Source organism: Anabrus simplex, chromosome 1 (assembly GCF_040414725.1).
Source record: "Anabrus simplex isolate iqAnaSimp1 chromosome 1, ASM4041472v1, whole genome shotgun sequence".
Classification (NCBI taxonomy): Eukaryota; Metazoa; Arthropoda; class Insecta; order Orthoptera; family Tettigoniidae; genus Anabrus; species Anabrus simplex.
The window spans coordinates 560,554,588-560,579,092 of record NC_090265.1 but is presented as its reverse complement, the minus strand read 5'-3'; the positions used below and the strand labels follow the sequence as shown (position 1 = coordinate 560,579,092).

The 24,505-nt window shown below is 41.0% G+C and overlaps 1 protein-coding gene across 1 annotated transcript in view; it reads right to left on the bottom strand.

Annotated features, from left to right (window-relative positions):
• Positions 1–412: 412 nt before the first annotated feature.
• LOC136869690 (coagulation factor IX) overlaps positions 413–24,505 on the bottom strand; it is a 46,695-nt gene continuing 22,602 nt past the window's right edge. Inside the window, exons 2-5 of the mRNA XM_067144867.2 lie at positions 19,506–19,628; positions 18,087–18,182; positions 6,001–6,156; positions 413–711 (exon numbers count right to left, since the gene is read on the bottom strand). Coding sequence (XP_067000968.2) covers positions 647–711; positions 6,001–6,156; positions 18,087–18,182; positions 19,506–19,628 — 440 coding nt within the window. The 3' untranslated portion in view covers positions 413–646. The remainder of the gene's footprint in view (positions 712–6,000; positions 6,157–18,086; positions 18,183–19,505; positions 19,629–24,505) is intronic.

Sequence of the window (24,505 nt, the reverse complement as noted above, 5' to 3'; positions counted from 1 at the left end):
CCGGTCAAGATAACCAATAGATCGACAGTCTCATTAATATTATTATAGAGAAAGGAAAACATTATATATTCTTGATACGAAATCGGAAATAAGGTGAGTTGGATTTATACGGCATGGTTTTACGGCCGGATGTCTTTCCTGATACAAACCTCAATTGAGATGCTATTGAGGATGACATGAATGATGGTGAATGAAATTGGGTAGGTGGGGTGGAAAGAATCGGATGTGGGGCTGTGAATAAGAACTGTCTCGGTATTTGCCAGGAAGGGAAAATGGGAAACCACGGTAAACCATTCTCAGGACAATCGATGGTGGGAGTCGAACCCACGCGTCTCCCGAATGCAGAGCTTGGCTCTATAGCCGTAGCACGTTAACACGCGCGGCCACTCCGCTCGCTGGATAAAGGAAAACATTGTTTCATGAAAATTTTATTACAATGGACACAATAATTATATACAAGTCATTATTAGGAGCTAATGTAATTTTTGATCACCTTTTTACATAAAATATTCAAAAAATGAACAGTCTTAATATTCATAATGTTATAATAAAACTTGCTTGATGAAATTATAAATAAGGTAACAAGATAATCTTTTTTCTGTATACACAATGCTTCTTTTCACCCTGGTGCCGAAGGCTTCTGTTGCTATGACAGCATCTTGGCTACAAGAGCAAATACTGCAGTACTCACACATAGCAGAGGGAGGGAACCTGAAACAAAGAAACAAACATTAGCGTAGTATATTATTATTAGGAGAGCCTCCGTGGCTCAGACGGCAACCCGTCGGCCTCTCACCGCTGGATACCGTGGTTCAAATCCCGGTCACTCCATGTGAGGTTTGTGCTGGACAAAGCGGAGGCGGGACAGGTTTTTCTCCGGTTACTCCGGTTTTCGCTGTCATCTTTCATTCCAGCAACACTGTCCATTTTCATTTCATAGCATCTATCACTCATTAATAAATCATTTTGGGAGTGGCGACCCCATCGTACTAACAGCCTATATCTGCTTCATTCATTACATCCCTGACCCGGTCATTGACTGGAAAACAGGTTGTAGGTTTTCATCATTATCAGGCACTGATTCAATTATTTTGGTGATATGTACTGTACTCAGTGCACTGTATCTTATGTCATTCGCTACAACAAGTTTGTTACTTTAATAGACTCTCCTCTGTCTCTTGCTTGGCTTTGGCAATAAGTGACATACGAACAACGCTGGTAACGTAATTCTTTATGTAGCCAACCCCTGTATCATTCCTGGGATCGGTTGGTGTACTTCTACTGGACTTGGCAGATTTATATGCAACAGCGCCATCTGACTCGAAGGGGAAAGTAGCGGGAAATTACCACACTGCTTGTTTTCCCGGAATGGCTTTCCCGTGATCAGATATCTATGACAGTTGATTGAAGAGATGTTGGGGATGTTGACTCAATAATATCATACATATAAACTCACCGGACAAAAAAAAAGTCACCCCTGAAGAAATAATTACAAGCATCATTTATATCGTATAACTCCGCCTCTGGACTTGATAACCGCTTGGATTCGGTTAGGAAGTGAGTCTACAACGTTGTGGAAGTACGTCGCATCCAACCAAATTTCGCAGATGCTGATGTCGGCGTTTTACCCGTTGTTCCAATATGTCCTACAGACTTTCAATGGGGTTCAGGCCAGGTGATTTCGCAGGCCAATTGAGATGTAGTAGGGTGGGGGAGTGTTAAACCAAGTTTTAAAGCCCTAAAACCTACCGTTATGAAGATACTGGCACCACATTACCTTCCGCTCTAGGAATCGGATGAAGAAATGATCGGCCGTAACCATGGCAACGTCAGCTTAAGGATTCTACAGTAGAATACAGTCCTGGTGTTCGAAATAGGCACGCGTGTGAATGTAGGCTAGGCCAAGGAGAGATTCTGCTACACTTATGGCTCTCTGCAAAAAAGCACTGTGGGGGAAAGCTACCCCTAGGGGTGGAGGTGGTATATAACAAATAATCGAAAATAGTTTCGAAACCATAGTTTTCAGGGTCGCTGAGGTGAACAGTGACATTCCGCGTGTCGTTGAAGTCCAAGTTCATTCCGCATCGTCATCGGCATGGGGGTGAAAAAGAGTGAAAAAAGTCAAAAATTGTCGAGATTTTGGATGTATGTCTGTATGTTTCAGAATAGCTGTCAAAACCAGACTTGGTACACATATGACTTACTATCTAAAAAAAAAAAAAAAAGAAAAGTATAGCGGTCCTCTGGGCGGGGTGGAAGGGGGTGAAGTATAAAAGTAATAGGAAACGACCAATATTAATGTAGAATCCATAGTTTTCGGGGTCGCTGAGATGAATAGTGACACTCCAGATGCCGTTTAAGTCCAAGTTCAGCCCCATCGGCACGGGGGTGAGAAGAAGAGAAAAAAGAAACTGTTCAAAATGACCCAGATTACGGATGAATGTGTATATGTTCCAGCATAGTTCTCAACCAAACTTGGTACAGATACGACTTACTATTTGGAAAAACGACTGCGGAGGCAAGACAAGCTTCCCTGGGGGAGGGTGTGAAATATAAATAAATGACCGAAAACTACCGATATTAGTATCGAATCCATAGTTTTCGGGGTCGCCGAAATGAACTGTGATAGTCTGAATGACGTTTAAATCATAGTTCAGACGCAGTCGGATGGAGGTTGAGAAGGGGGGACAAACAAATGTCAAAAATGACCGGGAATATGGATGTATGTGTCTTTGTTTCAGCATACCTCTGAACTGAACTTGGTACACATAATGACTTCCTTTACTATCTGCAAAGAAAAATACTGTAGTGGTAATAAACCCTAGCATCCCTTGTGGTGGGATGAGGAGGGGGTGACATGTAAAAATAATAAAAAACGATGAAAATTAGTGTCGAATCCGTAGTTTTCTGGGTGCTGAGATGAATTATGACACTTTAAATGCCGTTTAAGTCCAAGCTCAGCAATGGACAAGTGGTTCAGAAGGGGTGAAAAATAAAATGCCCTACATGACCGAGAGGGGAGTTGATTCCATAGTTTTCAGGACTCCTAGGCTGATTGGTGACTGTACCAGTGACAGTTGGAATCGTGAACATTATATCAATAGCGCAACGCGTAAGTGCATATAGTTATAACTTCGGTTTTTTAAGTCCAGCTCTATGGCTAAATGGTTACCGTGTTGGTCTTTAGTCCAAGGGGTCCCGGGTTCGATTCCCGGACGAGTCGGGGATTTTAACCTTAATAGGTTAATTCCGATGGTTCGGGGGCTGGGTGTGGGTGTGACATCTTCGTCATTAGAAACATCATAGGTAGGGCTCCATCCTCACAGACACGCAGGTCGCCTAATGGGCGTCAACTCGAAAGATCTGCACCAGGCCTCTTCGGAGGCCACACGCCGTAAAAATATATATTTTTTGAAAGGATCAAGTACTTCCTAAACAATCTGGGGTGCCACAAGGAATAGTTTAATTCGAAATTAAATCTCAAATAAAAATTTAAAATTATACACATCACAATATTTCTAAATCTACAAAAGAGTTATTAAACTGCCATTCAACGTCACAATACAGAAATCTACAAAAGATCATTTTAAACACGTCATACAATTTTTATTTTTAGAATTTGCTTTACGTCGCACCAACACAGATAGTCTTATGGCGACGATGGGAAAGGAAAGGCCTAGGAGTGGGAAGGAAACGGTAGTAGCCTTAATCAAGGTACAGCCCCAGCATTTATCTGGTGTGAAAATAGGAAACCACGGAAAACCATCTTCAGGGCTGCCAACAGTGCAGATCGAACCCACTATCTCCCGGATGTAAGCTCACAGTTGCGGGCTCCTAACCGCATGGCCAACTCGCGCGGTATACAGATTTTAAAAGTAAACATAAAAAAAGTACCCGGCGTAGCCGGGCACTACAGCTAGTAACTTATAAATAATATCCTGAGAACAGTCAGCTTTCACCTCTGTACAACAAATTCGATCTGGAAACAGACCGATGTAAAATAGTTTCGTCTCATTCTTACATAATACCGTTCACCGCAACTGCGAGCTGACAGCATTAGCTTTGTTACACCTTGATTCAATTGCACTTGGTATACTACCATCCTGGGAGAATACATTATACAAAATACCTGAAATGATCCACTTGTTCCAGTTTTGTATTTCAGATCTGATATTCACTCTTAGGTTTCTTCCCAACTGACATAACTTCAGTCTTGGGAATGCTAATTTTCATATCATGCTCGCAGCACCTATTCTCAAGCACCAATAGGACGAATTCGTTGACGTAGGCCAGAATACTAAGTATATTTCTATCCTATTGTTCTTCTTTTATCGATTTTGGCCAGCTGTGGACCACGTAAATAACTCCTCATGATTTAAACTTTCTTTGGCGCCAGTACTCCTTCATCCTCCTGCTTGCTGCTTCTTTTCTTTCAGCCGTCCATTGTTGTTTCTTCTTGGTCGCTGTTTCTGGCTCTAGGAAACCCTTAAATGAGTGTAGCTTTTTTCTGAAGGTGGTTCTATTGAGGATGTCTTGATGTGTGATGTTCATTTCTTGCAAATCCTTCTTCGTGTTAACAAACCATTTTTCATAAGAGCTGCCTTTCCTATTGGGCTTATTGAAGTGGTTAAAGATTTTCTTGGCAAGTCTGTCATCAGGCATTCTTGAAATATGTCCAAACAATTTAACTCTTCGCTTTCGAATGACATCTGAAATCCTACTGCATGTTATTGTTATTTTATTTTATTTTATTTTATTTTTTAGACTGCAGAAGATGTGGAGACATTGCTGAATCGTATGAACAGAGTCTTGTGGAAGGAGTACAAGATAAAAATAAGTAAGTCCAAAACTAAATTAATGGAGTGCAGTCCAACGAACTCGGGTGGTGCAGGAAATATTAGATTAGGAAATGAAGTTTTAAAGGAAGTAGATGAATATTGTTACTTGGGTAGTAAAATAACTAACGATGGCAGAATGAAGGAGGACATAAAATGCAGACTAGTACAAGCAAGGAATGCCTTTCTTAACAAAATAAATTTGCTTACTTCGAACATTGATACAGGATGTAGAAAGACGTTTTTGAAGACTTTCGTCTGAAGCGTGGCACTGTATGGAAGTGAAACAGGGATGATAACTAGCTCAGAAAGAAAGAGAATAGAAGATTTTGAAATATGGTGTTACAGAAGAATGCTGAAGATGAGATGGATAGATCGAATCACGAATTAATAGATAACCCAATTGGTGAGAAGAGATTGATTCAGCAAAATTTGATGAGAAGAAGAGATAGAATGATAGCACACATCCTAAGACACCCATGACTTGTTCAGTGGGTTTTTGAGGGAAGTGTAGGCGGTAAGAACGGTAGGGGTAGGCTAAGGTATGAATATAATATGCAGATGAGAGCAGACGGAGGATGAATAGTTACAAAGAAATGGAAAGGTTAGCTCAGGATAGGGTGGGATGAAGAGCTGCATCAAACCAGTCTATGGACTGATGACTCTAACAACAACATCCAACTGAATCCCTCCCTGTCATGTTATACCCTTCAGTAAATGATCCGTGTATACAATGGTATCTAATCTCTGAGACTACTTTGAACCAAGAACTCATTCTATCATCTATTATCACTGAGACCCGATTGACAACATAAATGCCTATGAAATGAAATGGCGTATGGCTTTTAGAGCCGGGAGTGTCCGAGGACATGTTCGGCTCTCCAGGTGCAGGTCTTTTGATTTGACTCCCGAAGACAACCTGCGCGTCGTGATGAGGATGGAATGATGATGAAGACGACAGCCCTCGTTTAAGCGAAATTAACCAAGTATGGTTTAAATTCCCGACCCTGCCGGGAATCGAATCCGGGACTCCTGTGACCAAAGGCTAGCATGCTAACCATTTAGCCATGGAGCCGGACATAAATGCCTATGATTGCCTACAATAACCTATCTGTAATCCTATATTCACAAAATAGACACATTTTAAAATCAACGTTCAACTTACCAGTATTCGAGCCCGATTTTTCACAACTCTTGTTATCTTTCGCTGGCTTGTACCCACTGTTACAACTGCACGTTCCGTTTGTACAACTGACGTACTTATCTCCGCCATTTTGAAGAAAGCACGTAGTGTTCGCGGAACACCTCTCGCCGACTGTGCCTGGAAACATGTTGAAAGAAAATAATTAAGTTGAAGCAAATACATTAGAGAAAATACAGCCACTTTGCAAAACAGACTATCGCCAGATATTACTGGGAAAAATAATAAGTGCTTGCCGGGTTAAGTGGCTCCGTCCGTAGACTTGGCAGTTTCGATAATAGCCCAGTTTAGTGGAGCTCAATAATATGTCAAACTCTTATCGGTAGATTTAATGCCACGTAAAACAACCCCTGTCCAATCCAATCCAATCCAATCCAATCCAATCCAATCCAATCCAATCCAATCCAATCCAATCCAATCCAATCCAATCCAATCCAATCCAATCCAATCCAATCCAGTCCAATCCATCTTATCTTTAGGGCAGTCGCCCAGGTAGCAGATTCCCGATCTGTTGTTTTCCTAGCCTTTTCCTAAATGATTGCAGAGAAATGGGAAATTTATTGAACATCTCCCTTGGTAAGTTATTCCAATCCCTAACTCACCTTCAAAAACAGAATATTTGCCCGAATTTGTCCTCTTAAATTCCAGCTTTATCTTCATATTGTCATTTTTCCTACTTTTAAAGACACCACTGAAACTTATTCACCTAGCAATGTTGTTCTACGCCATCTCTTCACTGGCAGCTTGGAACATACTACTTAGTGGAGCAGCTCGTCTCCTTTCTCCCAAGTCTTCCCAGCCCAAACTTTACAACATTTTTGTAACGCTACTCTTTTTTTCGGAAATCATCCAAAACAAGTCGAGCTGCTTTTCTTTGGACTTTTTCCAGTTCTTGAATCAAGTAATCCTGGTGAGGGTCCCATACACTGGAACCATACTCTTGTTGGGGTCTTACCAGAGACTTATATGCCCTCTCCTTTACATCCTTACTACAACCCCTAAATACCGTCATAACCATGTGCAGAGATCTGTACACTTTATTTGCAATCATATTTATGTGATTACCCCAATGAAGAGCTTTCCTTATATTAACACCTAGGTACTTACATTGATCCCAGAAAAGGAACTTTCAGCCCATCAACGCAGTAATTAAAACTGAGAAGACTTTTCCTATTTGTGAAACTCACAACCTGACTTTTAACCCCGTTTAACATCATCATCGTACCATTTCCTACTCTCCATCTCACAACAATATCGAGGTCATTTTAATAGTTGCTCACAGTCTTGTAACTTATTTATTACTCTGTACAGAATAACATCATCCGCAAAAAGCCTTATCTCTTATTCCTCTTCTTTGCTCGTATCATATATATAAGACACATAATGGTCCAATAATACTGCCTTGAAGATTTCCCCTCTTAATTACTACAGGGTCATATAAAGATTCGCCTACTCTAATTCTCTGAATTCTATTTTCTAGAAATATACCCATTCAGTTACCCTTTTGTCTAGTCCAATTGCACTCATTTTTGCCAGTAGTCTCCCATGATCTAGCCTATCAAATGACTTAGATAGGTCAATTGCGATACAGTCCATTTGACCTCCTGAATCCAGGATATCTGCTGTATCTTGCTGAAATCCTACAAGTTGAGCTTCATTGGAATGACCTTTCCTAAAACCGAACTGTCTTCTAAACAACCAGTTATTAATTTCGCAAACATGTCTAATATAATCAGAAAGAATGCGTTCCCAAAGCTTACATGCAATGCGTGTCGAACTGACTGGCCTGTAATTTTCAGCTTTATGTATATCTCCCTTTCCTTTATACACAGGGACTACTATAGCAACTCTCCATTCATTTGGTATAGCTCCTTCAAGCAAACAATAATCAAATAGGTACTTCAGGTATGGTACCATATCTCAAGGCATTGTCTTTAGTATATCCCCCGAAACCTTATCAATTCCAGCTGCTTTTCTAGTTGTCAACTTTTGTATCTTACTGTAAATGTCATTGTTTTAATTTTAATACTTCTTTAGTATTAGTCACCTCCTCTATCTGGACATTATCCTTGTAACCAACAATCTTTACATACTGCTGACTGAATACTTCTGCCTTTGAAGATTCTCGCATACACACTCCCCTTGTTTATTTATGATTCTTGGAATGTCTTTCTTGGAACCTGTTTCTGCCTTAAAGTACCTTTACATACCCTTCCATTTTTCACTATAAATTTTATGACCGCCAATTATGCTTGCCATCATGTTATCCTTCGCCTGATGCCTGTTTTATCAGTCAGATGGTACTGCCTAATAGTCCTACTTTTAAGACCTTCCTTTCTATCACATTTATTTTTAACTACTACAAAAACAGCTTCGTGATCACCAATACCATCTAATACTTCGGTTTCTCTATAGAGCTCATTTGCTTTTACCAGCACCACATCCAGAATATTCTTCCTTCTAGTTGGCTCCATCACTTTCTGAATCAGCTGCCCTTCCCATATTAACTTATTTGCCATTTGTTGGTCATTATTCCTGTCGTTCGAATTACCACCCCAACTGACATTTGGTAAATTGAGATCATCCGGTTGAGATCAACCACGTTCCTTTCCATATCGTTTCCGAGATAATTGATCAGCCTCAGCGCTATCCTTTCCCGGTCTGTAAACTCCAGACATCAAGTTGTCTATTATCTTTTTTTTTTTTGCTAGGGGCTTTACGTCGTACCGACACAGATAGGTCTTATGACGACGATGGGATAGGAAAGGCCTAGGAGTTGGAAGGAAGCGGCCGTGGCCTTAATTAAGGTACAGCCCCAGCATTTGCCTGGTGTGAAAATGGGAAACCACGGAAAACCATCTTCAGGGCTGCCGATAGTGGGATTCGAACCTACTATCTCCCGGATTCAAGCTCACAGCCGCGCGCCTCTACGCGCACGGACAACTCGCCCGGTCTCTATTATCTTTAGAGATGAGCCTTACACCTAGAATTTCATGTTTGTCATCTTTAACTTTTTCGTAGCTTAAAGTTCTTCGTTCTTCGTTCTCCCCCTCCTACCATTCCTATCCTATCGCTACGATACACACTCCAGTTCCGCAAGATTATTTCTGCATCCAATATATCATTTCTCAGCTGTGATTCAACTCTTATTACAATATCTGGTAAGTATACTGTATATCTATTAAATTACTTCTATTCTTTTCTTTACAATACTTCTGCAGTTCAGCACTAACATTTTTATGTCATCCCTACTTGACTTCCAGATCCCTATTACCTTATCACTGCGCCATAGGCCACCCCGTTTCCCTGAATGTACCTCCCTATAACCTTTTAAATCAAATTTCCTAACTTATATGTACCACTGCGGTTTAAGTGAAGGCCATCTGAGCGCAGATCCTTATCTCCTACCCACCCATCAGGATATAGAAATCTCACTCCCAGTGTCCCACATACCCCCACTCCATAGTCTCATTTAAATCCCCAATCACTTTCTAGTCAGTATCCCTCCTACACAGTATTCCACTGATATCAATCTCCGCTTCCTTAAACTTCACCCGTGCTGCAATTACCAGAATTCACACATCCCCAACTATGTTGGTACTTAAATCTCCTTGCCTTACGTTGTTGGTACCAACGTGAAACACTACCAACTCCTACTTCTCTTCTACTTTCCTCAACATCTGCCTTAACCTACTTCCTGGATAACACTCTACCCTGGTTCCGTTTCCTCCACACACTTTCCCCACGTGTCTAACAATGGAATCCCCCATGACCAGAGCCTCAACCCACCCATCTCATTTTATCCCCTCCCCTCCTGGTCAGCCCTATCTTTTCTCTCTGCTGCATAAGCTACTTCATCCTCCTCCCTTTCCTCCCTCCCATGATCCTGTTACACCTATCTTTTCCTATCCTCTGTTCTACATTTCCCTTTCCGACCTTTTTCTTTCCTTCTATTTCCACACTTCTCAGCAACAGTTCCCTGTTCCTCATCATCCTTCGGTTGTTCCAACTGCAGTGACTCGTACCTATTTTTCACAGACACCTGTCCTGAATTCTGATGCTGAATAGGGCCCTTAGCCTGCAATCTCCTTCCCCTTAAATCATTCGACCATCTGTCTTCTACAATTCCCCCCTTTCCTTACCATCTTTCGTTTACACCTACTGTATCCTGTACATTGTTTGAGGGAGGCCTACTTTCCTTCCTGTCCTATGAGAGAATTATCTCCCTCAAACTCTCCAACTCCTCACTCATACTCCTTAATGCTTGGCCACACCCACAGTTCCTACACTTACATTCCTTAGCCATCTTTTACGGAATAATGAAAATTAAGTAAAAATGAAATAAGTTATTCTGTGCAAAATAAAAATGAAAGGAAAGAAATATTGTCTAGGATAGTACACAAAGATCACACGACAAGAAGGTAATTAATATAAGCTACTACTATTACACTACAATACTACATAGTTGTACTAAATTTTTATCCTACAACACCCTAACAGGATGAAAACTGCTCTTAATTACTGAAAACCGAAAGGAATACACTGCAGTTAAGTCTACCATAATTACTACAACAGAATTCTAGTAAGACAGTTACTAATGATACTTCTACTATACTACACAAATATTTAACAGTAATAGAATAAGCAAACTAATTTCTAATAAGATACTACAATACACTACAATCATTTTAAACTACGTTGAGACGTATCCTAATTACAATAGGTTATTACTAAGCACAAACAAAATGGAAATTACAATTAAAGTTCGAAATTCTCAAGAACTTCTCAAAGATTACTGTACCGGGCGGTACACCTCCACGCCGCTTGTTCAAATATTGCGCCAATTGAAACTCCTCTACAGGAGAAAGCCTGAACCTTGAAAAACTGTATTAACTCAACAGTTTCTCCGAAGATGGCTTTGTGTGAATTTTGATGTGTTTTTGTTTATCATTGATCAAGAAGTGTGGACATTCTCTAACAGATGTCTACCAAAAACTATGATCATGCACTCTGGTGCAAAGGAATGAACCTTCTTGAAGAAATTTTGTATTCAAAAGTTGTTGTCTTTACTAAATTTTTGTTCTTTTATTTTTGGGTTGGCAATATTAATCCTTCCTTCCGCCAGGTTTGAACTTAGCCAATCCCGAATTTATTTAATTAATTCTCAGCCAATCATGTATGTCTTCTTCGATATGGATATATAGCTCTAAGCTATCCAATAAAGTTGAGGGTGTGTGTCTATTCATTCTTGAAAGGTCTCCAATTTTCCACGAAGGTATAAAAACTGCTGATTTTCTGGTCTCCTGGCCACTTCAGTAACATCTAGCTTAGTGTGTGGATATGTAGCAGGGGGCGAGAAGCGCCTCTTTCTTCAAGCAGCAGCTCTTCAACAAGGTAATGGCCTGTTAACATCTTCATTTCTTGCTAGCTCAGCAGTTTAACTCTCGGGGAGGGTTTGAAACCTTTAATATGTAACCTACCACTTTTAAATGTAAATTCCTCTTCTGTCTATGTAAAAACTACAAATATCTTTTACTGTAAAGCGGGGATAGAGAGTGCTGTACCCTCTCGAGCTCCCCTTCATTTTGAAATTGAGGTGACTACGTTTCATAACCGTTTCTTCTCTTCCTTAATGTATTAAAGTTTTCTCATACGAGTCACCTCCCTAGCTTGGGACTAGCCCCTGTATTATCGGCCTAGCGCCACATTGGTTTAAAAAAACTTTAGTGTAGGAGTACAAGTAATCGCCTCCATTCAATTTTGTATTTTGGGCCATTTATTTAACTCGTTTTGTTTTCCTTCTTGAGAAGGCCCAGTAGATTGGGTACGAGGTACCCCTGTACCATTATATGTGTGCCTTGAGGGCAGTTAGTGTGAAGTCTGCTTATGGCCTCCTGATAGGCTTGAACTTTGAGAGCGGGTCTGCTCTTTCCTCAATTTGATCTCTGTGTGCCTCTAGGAGGCTTAACATTGTAATTAGGAGTAAGTGCTCCTTGGCATGATGGGGTTTTCTGCCCCTTTGTTCAATTTTGTACCTTGGTAAAGTTGGGCTAATAGCTCAAATTGTGATTGTGGGGCTCGAAGCCCAGACCTTGTAATAATCCCCTAACACTTGTAATTTCTTTGTATCTGATTTTGGCTTGTCGTTGACTTGTTAAGTTTTCAAATTCTATGTTACCATTGTTAAGTTTTGAAAATATAACCTTTGTTGAAGTTTTAATTCATCTTTCGAACTTGTAGTTAGACCCATTCCAGCCCGCACCTTCTTTCACCTCTGCTGTTCCACAGATACCTCGGAACAATTACCAATAAAGCTAAATGCGTAGACAGATTTTTAGTATCGGTAAGTTACTATTTTATTCTATTATGCTGTAATAGAAATGAAAACTGCCGTTTGGTTAAATGCTGAAGGAGCGAGAGGGCTACCGTAGACAAAGATACACAAGAATATATCAGGCAAGATACTATCTAATATACCATATCTACACTACAGTTCTTAACTGAAACGCGGATATCTTATTTTTACAGCTGGTCGATTACTATTATTTTCTCTACTACGCCGGATACTCAATGTAGAAACAGTCCGACTCATTGAGTGCATGGTCAGCATTGAGGCCTTCGGTTCAGAGGGTCCCGAGTTTTATTCCCGACCGGGTCGGGGATTTTAATCGCGTGTGATTTATTCTTCTGGCTCAGCGACTAGGTGTTTGTGTTTGTCGCAACACTTCCATCCTCATATTCAGACAACGCGCTACACTACCAACCACCACAAAAACACGCAATAGTGTTTTCATTCCTCCATATAGGTTTGGCGTCAGGAAGGGCTTCCGGCCGTAAAACAGGGCCAAGTCCACATATGTGTGACACAGTTAGCATCCGTGAAGCCACACATGTGGGAAAAACGGTAGTAGAATAATAATAAGAAGAAGTCAGTGAACAGACACACGGTCGTTACGATTTTATCTATATACTGTAGATATAGTAATAACCTATGGTGCTAGCTCTCGGATTGCGGACCTTTGAAAAGGTACCATTTAGATGGCCTTCGGATCAATTTCTACATTTCTATTGCACTGTGATATAGCAGGTTCTATGTTTGAGTTAATTTTGTCGGATGGACGCTGAGTGCGCCAACAAAGGTCAAAATACTAGCGACGTTGTTTGTCCTACAAAAATCAACTACGTTGACCGGAATCCAACCCGTGAAGCTGTGATATCAAATTGGATATTTTGATCCGCCGAGGTATCAAACAGAGTTGAAAACCAGGTTGTTACCAGGAATTTGCACTTTGTGTGCTCAGTTCTCATAGTGTCAGTGGCCGATTTACCGACCATGATAGTTTGTGTTCAACTTATCGCAGGCTTATCTATCGCGATGGTAATTTCTTTTTAACTTGCTGCAGGCTGATCTATAACCGATAGTAGACTGTGTTTAACATTCCGCAGGCTGATCTATCGCTGACGGTAGTTTGTGTTTTACTTGTCGTAGGCTGATCTATCGCCGATGGTAGTTTGTGTTTTACTTGTCGTAGGCTGATCTATCGCCGATGGTAGTTTGTGTTTTACTTGTCGTAGGCTGATCTATCGCTGACGGTAGTTTGTGTTTTACTTGTCGTAGGCTGATCTATCGCCGATGGTAGTTTGTGTTTTACTTGTCGTAGGCTGATCTATCGCTGACGGTAGTTTGTGTTTTACTTGTCGTAGGCTGATCTATCGCCGATGGTAGTTTGTGTTTTACTTGTCGTAGGCTGATCTATCGCTGACGGTAGTTTGTGTTTTACTTGTCGTAGGCTGATCTATCGCCGATGGTAGTTTGTGTTTTACTTGTCGTAGGCTGATCTATCGCTGACGGTAGTTTGTGTTTTACTTGTCGTAGGCTGATCTATCGCCGATGGTAGTTTGTGTTTTACTTGTCGTAGGCTGATCTATCGCTGACGGTAGTTTGTGTTTTACTTGTCGTAGGCTGATCTATCGCTGACGGTAGTTTGTGTTTTACTTGTCGTAGGCTGATCTATCGCTGACGGTAGTTTGTGTTTTACTTGTCGTAGGCTGATCTATCGCCGATGGTAGTTTGTGTTTTACTTGTCGTAGGCTGATCTATCGCTGACGGTAGTTTGTGTTTTACTTGTCGTAGGCTGATCTATCGCTGACGGTAGTTTGTGTTTTACTTGTCGTAGGCTGATCTATCGCTGACGGTAGTTTGTGTTTTACTTGTCGTAGGCTGATCTATCGCCGATGGTAGTTTGTGTTTTACTTGTCGTAGGCTGATCTATCGCCGATGGTAGTTTGTGTTTTACTTGTCGTAGGCTGATCTATCGCTGACGGTAGTTTGTGTTTTACTTGTCGTAGGCTGATCTATCGCTGACGGTAGTTTGTGTTTTACTTGTCGTAGGCTGATCTATCGCTCACGGTAGTTTGTGTTTTACTTGTCGTAGGCTGATCCATCGCTGACGGTAGTTTGTGTTTTACTTGTCGAAGGCTGATCTATCGCTGACGGTAGTTTGTGTTTTACTTGTCGTAGGCTGATCTATCGCTGACGGTAGTTTGTGTTTTACTTGTCGTAGGCTGATCCATCGCTGACGGTAGTTTGTGGTTAACTTGTCGCCGGCTGATCTACAGGTGATAGCACCGTTTTTCATTTACAACTCACGTATATTTTCACTCCTGACTGAACTATGACAATACAGTCACCACTACTGCCATTACGAGATCGATGTTTGGTAGGATTTATATAAATATTTTTTTTAAGATTTCCTCCGAGGTTGTATACTTGTTACTAGGGTTCGGAAGTTTATGACTTAAGGGAATACAAAATATTCAAGCAAATAAGCTCTACTAGGTAAATATGACCCAAAAGAGATAAAATATGACGTAAGTATTTTAGGGATAGGTAGCGAGTATTAGAGTATTACTAAGATCAAACGTGCCAAAAAGTAATTAGCGATAATATAACAGATACACTTAATCATGCAAACTGACAGAGGTACAATGGGTACTATCAATTTTTTATACATATATTCAGTATCACCCCTGAAACACAGTTCTCACTCTGTTTTCCTAAAAAGAAAGCAAAAGACCGAAGTATTAGCATGTTTTTTTAGTATTTGTCGACGTACGTTCGTACATCACCTACCTTTTTCGGAATCATGTCTTTTAGACATGCTACCTATCTGTGGGAAAGGAAGAAAAATACATCTACAGTCTTTTTAAATCCTGTTATCCTTTGTCTAACATAACAAGTACCTTGTTGAAAACAGTTCCTCAAACAAAAATGCTCTAAGTATAACCAAATATGACCTTATATCACTAAAATATGACCAAAATAATAAAAATAGCCGAAATATGCATTTACACGCAACATAAAATTGCTTAAAACGGGCTCAGGGATCCACCACTCACAGTTATTTTGCAGATTTCAGGTAAAATGACCTCAGGAATGAAATGTGACTTTTCCTTAACATCCGAACCTTACTCATTACACTTTGCTTGGCTTTCTCAGCATCAACACTGAACTTTGGTCTGTTGTCTAAAATGGTTGATAAGTTTTGGAACCTGATCTGAACCTTCAGCGCCTCCAGGAAGAAATCTGAGTACGGGTAAATAGTGTCATGAATAGGGCTCGTATATTAATGACCTAAAAATGTTAGAAATATGGCAATAAATATGATTTAAAAGTTTTTTGGTGACATTTTCGAAATTTTTAAAATTTTGCCGCTGTTTAAATTAAAATGAAATTGAAATTAAATTAGATTGAAAACATACTTATAAAATCTAGATCATTCATAAATGATAAATAAGTAATAACATTAATTTTATTATTATATTTTGAATTTATTTAATTACTCAATCTAGAGGTAACTCTCGACTGCACAGATTGAAATAAATGTCACATTTTGATGTGCGATCAGCAAGAATTATAATATCAAATTACATATATTTTATAGTTTTCAAATAGCGACGATCTTCTATTTTCACGCAACATTGACTGGTAACGGAAGAAAAGCCGGTCAACATCGCAGGATGTTATTGAGGCATATTTGAAATACGACAATGGGTTGGGATATAGTACCATATCTGAAGTACTTATTTGATTATTGTTTGGTCGGAGGAGCTATACCAGATGAATGGAGAGTTGCTATAGTAGCCCCTGTGTATAAAGGAAAGGGTGATATACATAAAGCTGAAAATTACAGGCCAGTAAGTTTGACATGCATTGTATGTAAGCTTTGGGAAGGCATTCTTTCTGATTATATTAGACATGTTTGCGAAATTAATAACTGGTTCGATAGAAGGCAGTTCGGTTTTAGGAAAGGTTATTCCACTGAAACTCAACTTGTAGGATTCCAGCAAGATATAGCAGATATCTTGGATTCTGGAGGTCAAATGGACTGTATCGCGATTGACCTTTCTAAAGCATTTGATAGGGTGGACCACGGGAGACTACTGGCAAAAATGAGTGCAATTGTACTAGACAAAAGAATGACTGAATGGGTTGCTATATTTCTAGAAGATAGATCTCAGAGAATTAGAGTAGGCGAAGCTTTATCTGACCCTGTAATAATTAAGAGAGGAATTCCTCAAGGCAGTATTATCGGACCTTTATGTTTTCTTATATATATATATATAAATGATATGAGTAAAGGAGTGGAATCGGAGGTAAGGCTTTTTGCGGATGATGTTATTCTCTATAGAGTGATAAAACAGTTACAAGATTGTGAGCAACTGTAACGTGACCTCGATAATGTTGTGAGATGGACAGCAGGCAATGGTATGTTGATAAACGGGGTTAAAAGTCAGGTTGTGAGTTTCACAAATAGGAAAAGTCCTCTCAGTTTTAATTACTGCGTTGATGGGGTGAAAGTTCCTTTTGGGGATCATTGTAAGTACCTAGGCGTTAATATAAGGAAAGATCTTCATTGGGGTAATCACATAAATGGGATTGTAAATAAAGGGTACAGATCTCTGCACATGGTTATGAGGGTATTTAGGGGTTGTAGTAAGGATGTAAAGGAGAGGGCATATACTGTAAGTCTCTGGTAAGACCCCAACTAGAGTATGGTTCCAGTGTATGGGACCCTCACCAGGATTACTTGATTCAAGAACTGGAAAAAATCCAAAGAAAAGCAGCTCGATTTGTTCTGGGTGATTTCCGACAAAAGAGTAGCGTTACAAAAATGTTGCAATGTTTAGGTTGGGAAGAATTGAGAGAAAGAAGAAGAGCTGCTCGACTAAGTGGTATGTTCCGAGCTGTCAGCGGAGAGATGGCGTGGAATGACATTAGTAGACGAATAAGTTTGAATGGCGTTTATAAAAGTAGGAAAGATCACAATATGAAGATAAAGTTGGAATTCAAGAGGACAAACTGGGGCGAATATTCATTTATAGGAAGGGGAGTTAGGAATTGGAATAACTTACCAAGGGAGATGTTCAATAAATTTCCAATTTCTTTGAAATCATTTAGGAGAAGGCTAGGAAAGCAACAGATAGGGAATCTGCCACCTGGGCGACTGCCCTAAATGCAGATCAGTATTGATTGATATTGACGTCAAATCATTAGAGTTCAATTGAGGCTTGCTATTCTGGCGCTTTATAAACATATCTTTCTATACACCTTACCCTCCTAATTTACATAAATATGTATTGCTAAGAATGAGAACTGTAAGAAAGTACAGATAACAATTAAGAGACGTGAAAAGTCCTTCTTTGAGACGACTACAAGCAGGTATGCGGAAATGGAATGAAAAGATAAATATATGACAAAAATACGAAAATACACGTTGAAATATGACCATAATATGAAAAATTACCTGAAAATGACAAAAAACGTTGAAAGAACCAAAATATGACTTTATATGACCCGTAAAAACTGCATAATTTTAGTCACCGGAGATAAGAGCATGCTTAACTTGTATTTTCCATAGAAATAATATAAAGAAAAAATATGAAATATCATAAACATCCGGGCCCTTGTCATGAAATTACAGAAAATGCTATGAAGATACCACTTTTGTATAGAGAATGCTAAGATTGGAAGAACAAATGATACGTACCCACGATCTGTGTGCAAGTGTGATTCTTCCCGCACATTCTGTTTGTTGAGTTGCACTGGGCATCCTCTTGGCACTTGTCCCCGATGTTTGACTGGACTATGGGCAAAAAGAGACATGCGCATTAACTGATGTTTTGTTTTGTGAGGTATTACATAATTGATTTACATCATATTAAATGGACCAGGGATAGTGTTCAGAAAGCCGAGGTAAAACTGGATGGAGGAAAATTGCCACAAGTAGTGTTCAAATGGCAGGCCCGCCTCTTACCCGGAGGCCCCCGGGTTCGATCCTCTCAGGGATTTTTACCTGGATCTGAGGGCTGGTTCGTGGTGCAGTCAGCCTACGGGATTATAGCTGGCGGTGAGATAACGACACCGGCCTAGAAAGCCAAGAATAACGGCCAAGAAGTTTCGACGCACTGACCATGCGTCACCTCGTAATCTGCAGGCCTTTGGGATGAGCAGCAGCTGCTTGGTAGGGCGCAGTAGCGCCATGGAATTAGGTTTTGTTTAGTAAGAGTATGAAGGAGAGTTGCCTTTGCTGGCAGGACCTAGCGTTTACAGTGCACTATGACTTCTGGTATAGGCTAGAGCAATTTTGTTACTTTCATTGATCTGTCTCTGTCTTATCCTTGGCTTTGACAACATGAAAGTGACTGAGGTATGAGCAATGCTAGTAATGCCATTCCTTATGCAGCCAGTCCCTGCTATGGATGGTGTGAAAATGTTGCTCATAGGGTCGGTTGGTGCATGCATTTCAGTGGGCTTGGCAGACATATGTAATAGCAACTTCTGGCTCAGTGAGGAAAGCAACGGGAAACTAACTCAATGCTCATTTCCCTAGTACACCTTTTCAGTGATGCCTAGGCCATCTATGACAGCTGATGGCGGAGCTGTTGAGGATCCAACCAGCCTTAGGGCTGAAGACTGAACATACACACACATGAAGGAGAGGGCGTATGTCTTTGGTACGACCCCAATTAGTGTATGGTTTCATTGTACGGGACCCTCACGAGGAATAATTGGTTCGTAAACTGGAAAAGATTGAAAGGAATGCAGCACGATTTACTCTTAGCAATTTCCGACAAAAATATATTGGGGAAAATATTCGTTTATAGGCAGAGGAATTATGGAACTGGAGTAATTTAGCAAAGGTGATGTTTGATGAATTTTCAACCTTTTTGAAATCATTTAAGAAAATATAGGGTACTTGATAAACAACTGATAAGGGTTCTGTCACCTGGGTAACAGTCCTACATGCAGATCAGTTGTGACTGATTAATTGATGACTGATATAAAATTACAGGGAAGGATTCAGCTTGGGTGAGGAATTGCCCAGTTCCAAGAGAGGCAGAGATTCACGAATATAACGTCTATCAAGAGATGAAAGTGGCAAGTTCTTAATGTCAAAAATACTTACTTGGTAAACACGTCGTCTTATTCGAGCTAGGTACGTATTTATTGGAGCAGACACAAGTTTGATTGACGCACTCTGCTCCAAGGATGTCTGTGCAGTTCGATACAGAACAGTTACCACCAATTACTGAAAAGAAAGTACAAATCATAATATAATGATTGGAAAGAGCAACGAGCAGAAAATAATTAGTACATCAGTGTGGGATCTTTGTAAAATGTAAAGTAGATATGAACTCAAAATGTGAACTGGTCATACAAAGTACTGTACGGTATAATACTTAACAATTTGCTATACGTTTCACCGACACAGACAGATCTTATGGCAACGATGGGATAGGAAAGAGGTAGGAGTTGGAAGGAAGCGGTCGTGGCTTTAATTAAGGTACAGCCACAACATTTCTTCTCCTTTAGTCACCGTCTCCATACGAAGGTTGGCGATCCACAAAGCCAGCTCAGATCTTTGCATTGTACTGAGCCATTACTATGTGGATTTTTTGAGATATCCTTGATGATCTTGAATGCAGTGGTTTTCTGTTGCCTTCTGCATCTTAATGTCGTTGACAAAAAATTTTCCTCGCCTTTAGGGACAATTTCTTGCCCCCAGGACTAAAGAGTGTCCTAACCTACACTCTTCATGTTCTGCGTTGCGTAGGCTACAGAGTTTGTATTGCTACATCTTCTGTCCTTACTTAGTCAGCCAAACATCTCTCGGCATAAGGAGAAATTTTACATTTCTTTTTTCGGCACCCTTAATATTGCTACACTACTGTATACCAATCAAATAATATTTAGCCTAGCACACACTCCGGCTATCCCTGAACTTACGTACCAAGTTCAGAGAAATTCTGATGATTCATTTTCCCGAAATGTCGGTCGAAACAAACAAACAAACAAACAAACAAACAAACAAACAAACAAACAAACAGACAGACAGACAAAACATTAACTGAACCTAAATAAAATACAGGAAACTCAATGGTCAAAAATTACCAGTGTTTCACTCCAGAGCGCCATAGGCTCATCAGTTGGAAACCGCACCTTCCCAAGACAATGGCCGGCTAGCAACGCCGGTAGCGACACTACAACTACTAACTGTTTTCATTCCTCCCCTGAAGGGGGAGTTGGGCCTCCTAGACGGTGACACCGTCTCCCAGGTCAGGAGATTTATTTCGGAGAAGGAGATGTGTGGAGAAGGTGAGAGGGTTGGTGGCCTTGGGTTATACTAGGAACTGTCCCGGCATTCGCCTTAGTGCAGGAGAATGGAAAAGCACGGAAAACCATTCTCAGAACAGCCGACGGTGGGGACCAGTCCCTCTCCGTCTCCCGAACACAGAGGCGTAGAGCCTAGGCAGAGCCGCGGCCATCCCTCCTCTGCCTGGTTGGTCGGAGTACAGAGCCATCGAACCACGGATCAGCCGTGGCCACTTGTAGGCCGAAGCCCACTCTACAACCACCGACCGACGATACCACTACACACATTCATCAAAAGTTTTCATTCACCACCCTGAAGGGGCGGGGCGGACCACCTAGAGGGCGGCCAAGGCATCTCTGGCCAAGAGATGCGGGCGGGTTGGGAGATGGGTAACATAATGTAAAAAAGGAGATGGGAGGGGTTGTTGACTCTTGGCTACGGGTTTTACATATTTATTTTATTTTATATCTTACGTACATGAAGGAAAGTAATCGTTTGCTTTTATAATATATAGGCTACCAGCACTTAGCTCGATCTTGGTTTGGAAACACAATAATTCTACAGCTTTAACAAAAACTTGATAGTAATTTTCAATTTTATCCTACGCCTGGAATTCCAGGTATGGAAATAGGCAGCTAAATTTGTAAGTACCGTCTGTTACTGGGTTACATAATTGTTCTCTTGATACACTTAAAAATCTACTATACAGAGTGTCCTAAGAAACATCGTCAATGCTTAGTATGTTGTGCGGAAGGCAAACTGATCCGTTTTCGAAAAGGAACCCATATCCAGAAACGCACGGCATGAGCGCCGTAGCGCATCGAAGTGTGTGATGAGTGTGCTTTCCGCATTTGTCAATGAACCCAACATTAGTAGCACATCGGGCTCATTACAAACGGGGTTTGAACTGTGTACCTTCTACGCCGTTGCAGAGCGTACATCGGCGGTGCTAAGCCTGACGCACATGACCCAATACGTGAGACTGTCTTTGAAGAATTTCACTCGCTCCGTGGGTTCGAGCAATTAAGTCCTCCGCTGACGTTACAGGAGTGTCCTAGATCATACTCTTCATACTACCTACGTGGAACTGTCCGGCTTCTCTTGGTCGTCTCTCGATGGCCGCGAAGGTGGAGTGATGTGGGGTACGTCTGTTTGGAAAACGTTCCGCATACAATCTCGCAGCAGCTCTACCATTGCAATCCGCTTTGCTGTATGCTAGCACCATGTCAGTCATTTCCGCAGTTGTGTAGTGGTACATGTCGTACTGCTGTTAACAGCGTTACTGCACTGGCAGACTACGGTACACAAGTAACGCATTAGGATGCGCACCAAGGACTGTGTGGAGGAATGTAGCGCATGAGCAGGAATGTTGCTAGGCTGAAGTCGTCCACAGATTGCTAAAGGGTTGCATACTTTCCGTATTAAGACACCAAATCGGAATAAATTTTCACAATCGTTCTCAGAATTCGACGCTCTCCAGCGCCCAAACTGTGATTTCCGGACAGGGGCGCCTTCTTGAAAACCATCCCGCACAACATACTAAGCCTTGTCGGTGTTTTTGGGGTTACCCTATATACATATTATTGGAATCAACATTGATGGGTTTACAAATTCATAGAAGACGGAACTTTTTTTTCTTAAAAAGAGAGCTGCAAGGGTTTAAACGAGGGTTTCCAGAGATGTAAATTTGAACTGAGGATTTAAGCCTAAACGGGGGTGTTGAGAAATAGACATTGAATGTTTAATTTGCCGCAGCTTATGGTTGATTGAGAATTAAGGCTCTGTTGTAGGGGTGAATATTGAGCAATGAAATAGTTAGGAAACGGATGGGATCTTCTACTGTGGGTGGTGAGAAAAGGGAACGGTCAGGTGATGTGGCGGGTCTATGGTTCTAATAGTGGCTACGAGTTCTGGTTGATTTTTGGGAGGTGGAGTCCGGCTCCATGGCTAAATGGTTAGCGTGCTGGCCTTTGGCCACAGGGGTCCCGGGTTCGATTCCCGGCAGGGTCGGGAATTTTAAACATCATTGGTTAATTTCGCTGTCACAGGGACTGGGTGTATGTGTCGTCTTCATCACCATTTCATCCTCATCATGACGCGCAGGTCGCCTACGGGCATCAAATCAAAAGACCTGCACCTGGCGAGCCGAACATGTCCTCAGACACTCCCGGCACTAAAAGCCATACGCCATTATCATTATTTATTTGGGAGATGGAGGGTGGCTCCTGCAACGGCGTGAGTATATTGAGTGAGTACCTCCACAATTGTGACACTGGGTTGGTTGGTGTGTGTTGGGACATCTGGGCGTAGCGTGTTGTTGATTGCAGTGTCCACATATCGGGCTTTTAGCTGTGCAGTGAGGACAGCACTGCAAGCTATTATGTAATAACCAGAAATGCAGTGCCGACGTACTAGGGGAAAATAACATCTCCATTTGCTATATATGCCCTTCTGGACTAGCATGACCAAAAATATGGCTTTCGATTGAGGTAATTTTGTTTAGCTGAGCATGGGGATAGGCATATACTGTACTTTTACAGTAGTATAACTTCTCCCCAGTCCTCCCAGCCGTCTCTTTCTCTTCTTACATCAGCAGCATGTCGGAGGCAATATAGATTGTGTCGATCACCACACGGGGTGAGGGCTTTGTGGGGGGGCGGCCTCGATTAAAAGAAAAGTGTTGTCGCTAGCTGGCCAGTGTTTTGGGAAGGTGCGGTATCCAACTGATCAGCCTATGCTGCACTGGGGCGAAACACGATTGTCTTCCCTGAATTTTATTTAGCTACCTCAAGAGCTGAAATTCATACGATTGGGCTCACGTTCTTGAGTCTGCTAGGAAAAAAGCTTAGTCATGTGGTGAGGCGAAACCAGACCAGTCTCCTTTTTAGAACTAGGTAAAAATATTTGGAACGTAGGCATGTACATAAAAAAGTGTCCGTTCCAATCTCGACCAATAAGATAAATAAAGGAGAAATACGGGCGAGGAAAAGTCAACCGCACCATATCATTTTATGGTACGTTTGCCTGTTCTGAATACATCGCGTTCCTAACGGTCTCGTGTATCAATTGTGAACTGTTACTTTTCACCATCATGTGTTGTTACTACTACGTAAGCTTTGCCCTATTCCGGTAGATGGCATCTCATGCGTCAGTATATGTCAAAGCATTTCTTTTCTGCCCCGTCTTGTTGGGTTATCTTTCTGGTTGGTTGGGTGGAGAGTTTTTGAAAGCGATGGATTTCCAAGTCGCCTTTAACAAATTCAAGATGACTTTGTACGATTCTCGACCTTTCGAGAATGTTAACTACCTATATATCTCGGCCTTTCGAGAATGTTAATAACATATGTATTTGAGGTATTTATTTTTCTTTAATCTACTCTTGGTCTGATAATTGTTTCATCCTATGCTTGCCATGGTTGGGTTAGAAAGCCTTCTCTCATTACATGTGTTTCTAATTTATTTGTGTGTTAACTTTGCTTTTACACGCTTCTTTCGGTATTTTCCTTTACCGACCCGCTATGTATGTTTTGAAAACAGCTGACATGGATTCATGTATATGTGTGTATGGGATCGTTTGTTGTGTGCTGTCCGAGACCTTTCACTCGTGTCACTTCTTTAACATACCGCTTGAGCTCATGTTCTATTATTTTATCACTTATTCAGTATATTTCATGTCCACTACATTTACGTGCTATGAATACAAGCTAACAACACGATCGACTGCTTTCTGTGTGTTTTGGATGGAGACACTCCGTCTCCCTATGATGGATCACTTTCTGGTCCGTATTGTCTGTTTGAGCTCGAGAGCGGTT